Raw genomic sequence first — 12284 nt, forward strand, 5'->3', positions numbered from 1 at the left:
GAATTAATATAGCATTGTGACTTTCTGTTCTGTTTCTTTTTCTTACTGTACAACCTAAATCTATGGCATTTTGTTGTTTTTATAATCATTTACGCCTCAAAAAGAAAAAAAAAATCAAGAAATTCTTTTTGCATTCGGATGAACGGAGGAATTCATAAATGTCCGTTTACCTAAAAATAAATAGTCTATTTATATTCTTACGACAAATTTTTATCTAGTTTGAAATGTAGCAAATGATTTTTGTGAATTCATTCCCGCTTTCAATTTTAGTGATTTGAAGAGCTATGGAGAAAGCATTGGGCCCATGAATGCCTCCTGTCATTCGACGACAAAGCGGGAGTTGAGATGTACATTAAGGTCTTTGATTTTGATTATACCAAAATGGGCTCATTTAACCTGCCATGTACTTTATCTCATATGGTTTCATTTTTCATAAACTGATCCTGTCAAATTGTCTTTTGCAGGCAATGTGCCCTTTAGATACGCTACAAATCCATGCTATACTGTCAAGTGAGAAAAATCAAAAAAAGATGAAGTTGTATCTCGTAGTTCTCGTACTTGCCACTCTTCTTTCAATTGTTGTATCTAATGGTGAAGGTAGATTACATGTCTTAGTTTCTCCTAACATGGTACAAAACGTCAATGATTATTTTTTCTTGCTGGCAAGATGTTCTTTAATACAGCCATTGCATTGGATTTCTTACTTTTTTAGTCTATATATATATATATATATTGCCTCAAATCTATTGAACTCCCACAGGTCAAACTCTGTGTCTCTTTCCATGAAGCTTTATTATTGGTTGCTTACTATTTGTTAGATTGAATGTGGCGTCATGCTGCAGTCTGTTGCTCTGAAATTTGACCTTTAGTTTATGATATATCAGTAAGACTGCATGCTTTTTAATTGTAAAACTAAAAGAATGCGATGTGAATGAAGCACGTAAGAAGAGGCAGAAGTACATTCTTTACTTTTTTGATTAGTCCCTTCCAAATTGTAGATAATTCAAATACAATTGTGATTGTTTGAAATAGTTCAGCACTATTTATTCCAGATATTTTGTTTAAGAGCTTAGTAAAACTTGAGCAAATAAGTCCCCTACTCTTGATAAGGGTTGCTTTTTTTTTTTCTGTTTATTGACATTTTGATCATATTTGAACTTATATCCATGGATTCAGTCGTTCAAGCATTCTTGTGTTGAGCAAGTTTGGATTTTTATAAAACCATTGTACTACTTTAAAGTAGTTTTAGTTTGCCACACTTTAATCATTTCCAAGGAGTACTTCCAATATTGCAAGTGTGTTGACCTTCTTTGGTATGATAACTAATTGCATATTTTTTTGTTGTCCTAGGGGATGTGTTGATTGACATGAAAAATAGATTAAATGCAGCTAGTAATCAGCTTCCTGATTGGAATCAGAACCAGGTTAACCCTTGCACTTGGAATTCTGTTATTTGTGATGATAACAACAAAGTCATTCAAGTGTAAGTCAGCGAATTACCTAAAAACTACAATTTTTATCAATAAATTTTAATATGCTATTGCATCAATTCAAAATTACCTTTCATGAAAAAAAATCACGTAATTTTATGTACACACACACACATTTGAAGGTTTCTTGACTTACTGTATTTTCTATGATACATTATGTTGCAGAACTCTGCCTAACATGGGTTTTAATGGAACCTTGTCACCAAGTATCGGGCAGTTGGCTTATCTAACAGCCCTGTAAGTTTGCATAATTTCATAAATGTTTATTTTTTCATGTGTCCGATGTCTGGAATTATGTTTAGCATATAACCACTGAACATGGTTTAGGAACAAGTTCATTTTGCCTCATCATTCATTTTACTATTATTTACTTTTTGAGGATAATGATTTGTATTAAGATAGTATTGGCCCATTCTCAAAATAAGTGGGGAAACACTTCCCTATCTCTCTTTCTCTTTTTTTTTTTCCTTTTGTGCCTTTTCCTTTGTTTTCTTGTTCACTGCAAATATTGGACTCACATGCCTCCGCCGTTCCCTGCTTGTGGCATGCCCTGTGCGCATGTTTGCTTGCTTATACGCTTGTCTGATACCACCCACAGCCCTACATCTTGCTGCATCTCTCATTTTCCTCAACCCGTCCTCCCATAGACAGCCTCCATGCTTGTGTGCATTGTTGCTCCCATAATCCAGGCACCTTTTAGATAATTGCATTTAATGATTGCTTCTATACAAGCTCCTCCAATAGTAGCTCTTTGATCCATATGATTAATTAACTCATCATTGTCCTTTTCTCTATGCTATTCATTGATGCCTTTTCTATTCTCTTCAAAATGTAATCCTCTTTTAATATTGGTGCCACTATCAAACTCAATGGAATCAACTATCATTTGTCGTCTCATTCTTTTCATTTTCTCATTGGTTTTCATGAGACCAATAAAAACCACCAGTGTACAAAGTAACAAGCTTAAGTATGTTAAAGGACTATTCCTCTCTCCGCATTAGCTTTAATATGTGGTTCTCAAATAGATGCTCAATGGTATCAAAGTGACGTGCTCCCACTATCATATTTTTTTAGGCTACTGACGGGATGTGGGATTATTTTTTCTTCATTCTACATACTATCTAAACAGTAACATCTCTTGGGCATATATTCTTTAATTCAATATTTTTGTTTGGGATGAAAGTATCACCTCTTTACTGCTGATCTCACTAAGCAAAAATAAATGGAGGTTTTCTTTTTGCTATGTTTATCTTTGGTTTCCAGAAGTCTTTCCGGCCTGCTTAAACTCAATTAATGGTTGAATTTATAGCTCTCAGTATCTCCATGGCCTTGTTTTGGGTTCTGCAGGCCACTTAGCTTGTTGTTTTGTCTTCTTATCATGAACACACCACAGTTGCTACTGGCATAAGACGTAGATGGGTTAACTGTGGCAATACAACTTATTTCCACATTGCTGGCATTTTTAGAGAACCAAGCACTCATCAGATAATTGTCGAGAAAATCTTGGTTATCATCTAGCTACTCAACATGTCACCAATTATACTTTGATTATACTAAAAGTCATTATGGAAATTTCTCTCTTTCTCCCTCTCCCGAGAAGAATATAATCGCTCATTACCAAGCTCTCAATTGACTACCACTATAGGTCTGTTTGGGGCAGCTTATAAGTGCGGGCGGCGTTTTCAAAACGCCGTCGTACCGTTTGGTTCGCGCGTTTCGCCAGCTTATCCGAAGTTTGGATTTTTATATTAAACGCAGGCCGCGGGTCGACCCCTGCTGGCGGCCCGCGGGCCGTGTTTCAATATAAGCACCTTATCCTGAAACGCACAAGCTGTCTCAAACGGACCCTAAATAAGATTATTAAATAGGTTTCGTTTCTCTCATGTGGTTTCCTCCTTTAGTTTAACTGTAACTGCTCACTTCGAGTCTTAGATTCTAGTACTTCTTGTCATAAGAAAGACTAACTACAGTTGTTTTCTTTTCTTATCATGCAAACTCTCTTTTCATTTTTGTTAAAGGACTATTCCTCTCTCCGCATTAGCTTTAAAATATTTTATATGATTCTCACCTTTTTTGTAAAAATGTTATCCATGAACTATTTTACAAAATTTCACAATTGCTCAGTAACTCTTCACCCTTTCTTTTTTTTTTTTCAATATGTTAGCACGAAGAAAATTATTGATGATGATGTTAAAATAATAGGCATTGATTACTTCCTTTTTATTCCTGCTACCCCTCCACTATGTTCCCTTTCAGTGATATTGTTATTTTTTTTGCCCTCATCATTTTCAAGGCTTCACTCATCTTCTCTTCTTTTTAAAATATGAACGTGAAGCCTGTGAGTATGGTGAACATGTTGTTATCTCTTTTCTTATCTAGGGTCCAAGTCCTAGTCTATGAATTTGGGTTTTTTTTATTTTATTTATGTTATTAATTAAATACAGTTCTAAGATTACTTGGATATACCCATTAAAGTTTTTGTTGAAGTTGTTGTATTCGAATATTTTTATAAGAAAATAATAGTTATGTTTTCCTTTTTTTATATTCTTCATTCTGATAGCGCCCTAGAGTATATGTAATCCAGTTTTTATTTCTATTCTAAATAATGTATTGTACATCAAATCCTACCTTATACTCAAGGGAATTATATGGTTGAATGTAAGCACCAATGTTTTCTCAATATTGATGTTTAGTATAACTATTTCACAACAAATTGCAAGATTCCATTTTAACATCTTGCTTTTTAATATTTTATTCTACTGATTTTACTTGTTATGAAACATTGCCCTACTATTGCCATGTCTCCATTTAAAAATTTTCTTTACATATTCCACTTTGAATTCTTGCGTCTGTGCTTGCTCCTCCACTACATTTTTATACTTATCACCCTTGTTTGCCTTCTCCTGTTGCACCTCTTTCCATCCCATGTACTATAGCTGAACATCCATTTGCACTTGCAACCTCAGATCTTCATATCTTAATTGCTGTTTGAAACGTTATTCAAAAATGTACTAATACATTGATTTACATCCTTTGATCTTTTATCCTTTTTTTGTGATTTTATTTGTCTCTTTTTTCTATTTTTAGGACTTATCAAGAAGCATGGCTCACTCATAACTAGAAGCTTGTGGTGGATATTGAAATGAGGGTTCTCTTTGATTATCACTTTTTGGACTTGCTTACTTTTTTGTTAGTGTAAAATCTATTTATGCCCAAGCGCTTTAGCGTTTAAGTTTCATCCCAATGGAATATTGCTCGCTATAAAGTTTGGGTGGCTAAAATATTTAAATTTATGGCATTGACTATATCGAAACATTTTCTCATTTTACATGGCTCAACCCTATCTGCATCCTCGCTATGGCCTTTAATGAAGGGTGGATTTTTTTTCACGTGGATGTCATTAGCTTATATCAAGCAACCTTTTGGGTATGCTGCTCAGGCTGATAACCAAATCTGTAAGCTTAAAAAAGCTGTACGTGTGTTTCAGCCAAGCTCTCATGCCTGATTTAATAACCTCTATAAAGTCCTTGATAAGGTTGATCTTTGAAATAGCCCAAATGATTATTTTCTTTTCATTTGTCTTTCAGCCTCAGGTACTATAATCATTGTTTCTAGAATTGAGGAGATAAATAGCATCTTCAGTAGACATGTTACTAAAAAATTTGTGCATCTAAAGTAATTTAGTGTCATCCAACTCACTTGCAATGAAGGTGGTATTTCACTCTACCAAAGGAAATATGCCATTACTGACGTCAGGAAGCTGGGCATCTTTGGTAAAAAAATGTTGACCCTCACATGGATATATTATAAACATCTTATGATAGCATCGACGATGTCCATTATAGTATTTCATTTAATAAACTTATCTTCCTGATTGTTACCCAATCTAATACTACTTTCTACCTGTATAATAATAAGTTAACATGTGGATAACCAAGTTTAGACATATTTGCATGTTGACTTAATGTTTTAGCATATATTAAAAATATCTAAAAGAGGACTGGTCTTTAAAAAAACACAAACATTTAAAAATTAAAACTTACTTTGATACTTAGTATGTTGGATTTATTGAAGATAAAAAAAACAGGAGGTTTTGTTTTTGGAAGAAAATTTTATCGCATGGATATAATAGAATGTAGTTGCTAGATTTAGCGTCAAGGCTAAATACCTGATTATATCACAATGCTTGTTAAATGATGTTGGTAAAAAAATTTGTAAAATAAGTTAGTAATCATGGCTTTTAAGTGTGATAATTAAGCATTAATTCATATTGCTAACAGTCCTATTTTTCGTGCGTGATTAATATATATTGAAGTTGATTGTTATTTCATTGTAGATGTTGTTATATTAAGGAAGATCACACTCTTCATGTCTCTGGCAACCTTTTGGGTATGCCGCTCAGGCTGACAACCAAATCTGTAAGCTTAAAAAAGCTGTACTTGTGTTGAAGCCGAGCTCTCATGCCTGATTTAATAACCTCTATAAAGTCCTTGATAATGTTGATCTTTGAAATAGCCCAAATGATTATTTTCTTTTCATTTGTCTTTCAGCCTCAGGTACTATAATCATTGTTTCTAGAATTGAGGAGATAAATAGCATCTTCAGTAGACATGTTACTAAAAAATTTGTGCATCTAAAGTAATTTAGTGTCATCCAACTCACTTGCAATGAAGGTGGTATTTCACTCTACCAAAGGAAATATGCCATTACTGACGTCAGGAAGCTGGGCATCTTTGGTAAAAAAATGTTGACCCTCACATGGATATATTATAAACATCTTATGATAATAATAAGTTAACATGTGGATAACCAAGTTTAGACATATTTGCATGTTGACTTAATGTTTTAGCATATATTAAAAATATCTAAAAGAGGACTGGTCTTTAAAAAAACACAAACATTTAAAAATTAAAACTTACTTTGATACTTAGTATGTTGGATTTATTGAAGATAAAAAAAACAGGAGGTTTTGTTTTTGGAAGAAAATTTTATCGCATGGATATAACACAAACATTTAAAAATTAAAGCTTACTTTGATACTTATTATGTTGGATTTATTGAAGATAAAAAAAAAACAGTAGGTTTTGTTTTTGGAAGAAAATTTTATCGCATGGATATAAATAGAATGTAGTTGCTAGATTTAGCGTCAAGGCTAAATACCTGATTATATCACAATGCTTGTTAAATGATGTTGGTAAAAAAATTTGTAAAATAAGTTAGTAATCATGGCTTTTAAGTGTGATAATTAAGCATTAATTCATATTGCTAACAGTCCTATTTTTCGTGCGTGATTAATATATATTGAAGTTGATTGTTATTTCATTGTAGATGTTGTTATATTAAGGAAGATCACACTCTTCATGTCTCTAACTTCGAACAACTGAAAAAATTTTTTATAGAAGTTGTGGACTATATTTTTTGGGGCTTGAAAGCAAGTTGGTTCGTCATGATATATATGTTCCAGTTTGAGGTGGGGTTTTATTATAAAGATTTTTAAATTTGAAAGTAAATAATTATTATACATTCTACCTTTATTCTGTAATATATTATTTTAGTTGAGGACATTTTCCCTTTTATTGTCTTCCTATTCCTATTTTGTTTTTTATGTTTTCTTATATACTAGCAAACACTATAGTGAAATATATCAAGTTGTTTTTTATTGCCTCAATAGAATTGGTAAGATAAGCTCTGGTGGTGACTATAGTTTTTTATGCTAATCTTGTATGAAGGATATAGACTTTTAGTAAGCTCTGGTGACTATAGTTATTTATGCTAATCTTGTATGAAGGATATAGACTTTTAAAGAATGAACATTCGATGATATAGAATTAGGGAGACTTGGTTCCAATATGGTAGGTATAATCTTAGGTAATATGCATCCGCCTAGTATTTCTATTTTATAGTTCAAGCTGGTAATTCCAGTAAATCTTTATGAAAATTATGGTAGTCTTCTCTGAAAATGACTCTTATGAGTTTTCGGTTCCTTTCCCATCCAAAGCAATTCTAATCTACACAAGCCCATAATAACTAAAATAAAGTAAAATTTCTTTTAATGGAATTATAGATTGATTGCATTGCATGTGCAGATCATTGTCAGGCAATAAGATTACTGGTAAAATTCCTGAAGAATTTGGAAATCTTTCCAGTTTGAGAAGCTTAGTCTTAGAAAATAACCAACTAACTGGACAAATACCAGATTCTCTCGGCAAGCTTTCTAAGCTCCAAACTTTGTAAGTAAATTATTGATAACATCGAAATGTTATCTTTTCATTATTCATTTGCATTTCACATCATAATAACTGCTGCGCTTGCCATCATTGCAAGTAGGATTTTAAGCAACAATAATCTTAGTGGAAGTATTCCTAATTCCCTGTCAAATATTTCAAGCTTAAATGACATGTAAGTTTTAGAATAACTTTTACCATAGTCAGTTGATTATGCATGGTGATTGTATTTGTTTTTTTTCTTTTTATTGACTGTTTCAGTTTGTTTTGCAGTCGTCTAGCATTTAATTACCTAACTGGACAGATACCTGATCAACTCTTTCACATTGCTAGATACAAGTATGGGCAGATACTTGCTTGATTTCAATTATCTTCATGATTAAATTGATAGTTCTAGGAAGTTTGAAATGCATCAAACTTCCTGGAAATTTGAAATTGATCTGGATCCATTATTGGAACAGTTTTACAGGGAACAATCTGAATTGTGGAGGAAACTTCTCTTCACTTTGTGCATCCAATGCGGCTGAAACTGGTAAACAATTATTCACACATTATTGTCTTGTCTGGTTATAAAATTTTTACTTCTCTATGTGAAATAAAACCATGTAATTCTGTGGATTATTGGAACATCGCTTTATATGTTTATTTTGAGCCTTGACAGGAGGATCTAGCAGTTCGAAAATCAAAGTGATTCTTGGAAGCATTGGAGGAGCAATAGCTCTCATTTTAGCAGTCGCTCTGTTTCTACTTTGCAGGAAGAGGAAAGAAGGTTTTCGACAGGAAGCCTTTGTTGATGTCACAGGTCTGGATTGCTTCTTATTACAAGCTAACTTGTTTGGTTCACACCAGGACTTTTGTTCCTAACTTTCACCTGATTTGACACAATGTTTCTCAATTTGAATGTTTTTATTAAAATTGCAACATGATTTAAATGTGGAGAAAAATATTTTATATGCTTTGCACATTGTTTGATTACATTCTCATATATTTGTCATTTAACTGAACTTTTGATTGATACGTATGTAGATATCACTAAAATGCACATATCACTAAAATGTATGCTTTGCACATTGTTTGATTACATTCACATATATTTGTTATTTAACTGAACTTTTGATTGATACTTCTGTAGATATCACTAAAATGCACATATCACTAAAATGCACATATAAAGTTATCTTCCAATAGTCTTCTTTAAGGCGGATGTTTTTAAATTTAAACCTATTTTTTCCTACTGACTTGACTTTCCAGGTGAATATGACCGGAGAATAGCATTTGGGCAATTGAGAAGATTTGCATGGCGTGAACTAGAAATTGCAACTGACAACTTCAGTGAGAAGAACATACTAGGTCAGGGTGGTTTTGGAAAAGTATATAAAGGAGTACTTCAAGATGGTAGAAAAATTGCAGTAAAGCGACTAATTGATTATGAAAGTCCTGGTGGAGAAGCTGCCTTTTTACGTGAAGTGGAGTTGATTAGCGTAGCTGTCCATAGAAACCTTTTAAGATTGATTGGGTTTTGCACAACACCAACCGAACGGCTTCTAGTATATCCTTTCATGCCAAACTTGAGTGTTGCTTACCGCTTAAGAGGTACATAACTTTTGTTAACTTCTGTCGGGTGATTTATGAGTTAATTACCTTTTGAGATGTTCATCAGTTTTTAGTATTTCTTACAAGGATCTCATGATACTCATAGGCCTTTACTTTTTTTCATACCTTCTTTCTAAGTTTTTGTTGAAATAAGACTTAATCTAATCACAACTAAGTTTCTATGGTTTTGTCTCACCTAGACTAGTGAGCTTAAAGTTTCCCAAACCCTACACTTTTTCTCTTTCTTTGGGCTGTTCGATGGGTAATTTTCTTTGCTTCTTCATGTGAACACTTCCAGGAGAATTAGGTTTGCTAAAATGCGTTACATATTTGTAACAATAAATATGGTTATTAAAGTAGATTGTGGTTATTAGGATCTTAATCCTTGGAAAATTATTTTATACGAACTTTATAACTGCAGATATGTTTATTAATAAGTTAGAAATTAAAATCAGAACTATGAATTTTTACGCACGTCCATTCCTCGAAATTAATTACATAATAATCAACACCAATCAATATTATAACAAACATAAGAAGACACCAACGGTGAGGTCAATTGCTAAGATTTTTTGATGCATACCTCATATGGTTCTTGGGCTTTGGTTAGGGTGTATGAGTCCTTCATCCCCAGTGACCTCCAACTAATGATTTCTTGGATTCTTTTGTACAATTAGCCTTCACAATTTGTTGTTATTTTCACTTGCTATTTCATTATTATGGAATTAGGTGCTTTCATTGTCTTCGTGGAGGCATTGTCTTCATAGAGAGATAGACTCTAAGGAATTAGAGAGCTAGAGAAAAGGAGGACTCATGACATTGTCTGCCTCATATTTTTTCTTACTCAAAAATTAAGTATCTAGATTAACAATTTCAATCCATTGACACTTTTGTTTGTCATTTATTTTTCTCAATATTCTGATGGTCATCAAAGCACTAAGCTCAAAAAGAATTTTAATGCATGATGTTTATGAAAAGCGGTTATTAGAAGACATGAGAACATTTATTTACCATGGATACTTCACGGAGAAGAAAACAGGAAGCTAAGATATAAACATCAGGAGGAGAAACTCTAATGGCTTGGATAACCAAGTTATACTCCAACAACGAATGGTTGCGATGATGGAGATGTTGATTAAAAAAATACCTGTGGTGATCCTAGAATCAAAATACAATAAAGATTGATCCTATTGGAAGATATCACCATCACTATTGCAAAAATCCAGCGTAAGTTCTTTGAGTAAGAAAATGATTTTAAAGATGAGTGCCTTGAAGCTACTTTTGATGGTTATGTTAATATGAAGAAGCTCTATGGGTGGGACATCAACTTGAAATTTATTTCCTTCTCTATGGGTAAAAATTCGTCCAGAACTCTTGGAGAAGGTCAAGAACGATGTCATAGGGAAGAAGTTGGTTACTGCTATGGAGTTAGACCAAGCATTAGATTCAGTGGATAAATCAAATTTGAGCCTTTCCTTGATGGTAATATTGGCAGTTAAAGAGCTGAATATCATTTTAGATGGCATATTTGGTTGGATCGAGTCAGATGTTGTATTGTTGAAGGAGCTAGAAGCATTTGTCTATGTCATAGATATATTTTAATCTTTCAAAGCTTTTAACTAGCATATTGTAGCATATACCTCCATGGGGTCCCTACCCTTTGAGATCTTTGAAGACTTTGTTCATAAGGTGTTAATGTGTCATCAATATTGTTTGGTTGAAAATGCATGTCATATGATAACGTTATAGTCATTTGTAAATTTAATTGGATGTGATTTTGATTTGTAGTTCTTTCCAATTTACTAGAGTTGACACATCCATTAGGTGAATCATTTGATGTTTGGAAGTTTCATCGCCCTATTGATTTGTGGGTTGAGAAAAAGGTGTCCTTTTGATAAGCCTAATTGAGATAGGTATAATTTACAAGCATTATTTAGGTCTCATTGGTCTTCTTGAACAGGACGATGTTCGTAAATCAAGTGGGATAATGCACTTTATTAAGGGTTTTCTTTATTCGGATAAAATTTAAATAAAAAAAAAATTAGACTTTGTTTTAATTAATTATTTATAATTTTTTATTTTATTTTATTCATTGAACACTGCCATTTCTGGGTCCCAAGTCTCAGATGTGAAAAGTAGAGGGTTGTATTAGGTAGTCGACTGTTAGCATAAAATTTGTCGAAAAATCATGACATGAATCCTTTAAATCCTTGTGTAAATGCTAGGACGTTCCCTGGAAGCGATACACTGTATGACCTGAATACAACAATAAGTGTGCAAGGGCCGCTACACTGCCGCCTTGGTGTAGTGTCAAATAAGCAAGAGTTCTCACATTATTGATAGATGCAGATAAAGAAGTTAGTCCATGAAACTATTATTAGGATAGGATCTTGAAAAATGAGTACTCTCATAAGTAATTTAATGAAATTGGTTGATATTATGGTTAATAAAAAGATAAATATCTTATGTATTCAAGAAACTAAATGGGTTGGAAAAAATGCTAAGGAGATTGATAGCTTAGGTTTTAAATTTTGGTATTCAGGTAGGAGTCGCACTAGAAATGGTGTAAGTGTAATTATAGGTAAGAGTTTGAAAGATAATAATACTATAAACCTTATTTAAAGATAGAATTATAACCCTTAATATTATTGTTGATACTAGGATTTTTAAGTCCTTATGCTCTTCAAGTAAGTTCAGATATAGGTTTTAAAGAAAAATTATGGATTGATTTAGAAGATATGATACAAATAATAGATCTTGAAGATAAAAGTTTTTATTGGAGGAGATTTAAATGGACATGTTGGTAGAGGGTCAAAAGATTTTAGAAATATTTATGTTGGCTATGATTTTGGAGTGATTAATGAAGAGGTAGAATCATATTAGATTTTGCTTTAGCATTTAATTTTATTATTGCTAATATTTTATTTAAGGAAAGAGATACACATATTATTACTTATAAGAATAAATTTAATAAAAC

At 32.6% G+C, this 12284-nt stretch overlaps 1 protein-coding gene across 3 annotated transcripts in view; it reads left to right on the forward strand.

Annotated features, from left to right (window-relative positions):
• Positions 1 to 12284, forward strand: part of LOC110033178 (probable LRR receptor-like serine/threonine-protein kinase At5g10290) — a 36604-nt gene that overhangs the window by 3519 nt on the left and 20801 nt on the right. Inside the window, exons 2-11 of one of the 3 annotated variants that reach the window (XM_020737080.1) lie at positions 271 to 357; positions 465 to 597; positions 1351 to 1483; positions 1656 to 1727; positions 7577 to 7720; positions 7818 to 7889; positions 7988 to 8053; positions 8176 to 8246; positions 8376 to 8516; positions 8966 to 9307. In XM_020737080.1, coding sequence (XP_020592739.1) covers positions 346 to 357; positions 465 to 597; positions 1351 to 1483; positions 1656 to 1727; positions 7577 to 7720; positions 7818 to 7889; positions 7988 to 8053; positions 8176 to 8246; positions 8376 to 8516; positions 8966 to 9307 — 1186 coding nt within the window. In that variant the 5' untranslated portion in view covers positions 271 to 345. Of the gene's footprint in view, positions 1 to 270; positions 358 to 464; positions 598 to 1350; positions 1484 to 1655; positions 1728 to 7576; positions 7721 to 7817; positions 7890 to 7987; positions 8054 to 8175; positions 8247 to 8375; positions 8517 to 8965; positions 9308 to 12284 lie in introns of those variants that run through there. The other 2 variants (XM_020737082.1, XM_020737081.1) reach the window with 2 other exon arrangements.

This window comes from Phalaenopsis equestris, unplaced genomic scaffold (assembly GCF_001263595.1).
Source record: "Phalaenopsis equestris unplaced genomic scaffold, ASM126359v1 Scaffold001110, whole genome shotgun sequence".
In the NCBI taxonomy this organism is placed as follows: domain Eukaryota; kingdom Viridiplantae; phylum Streptophyta; class Magnoliopsida; order Asparagales; family Orchidaceae; genus Phalaenopsis; species Phalaenopsis equestris.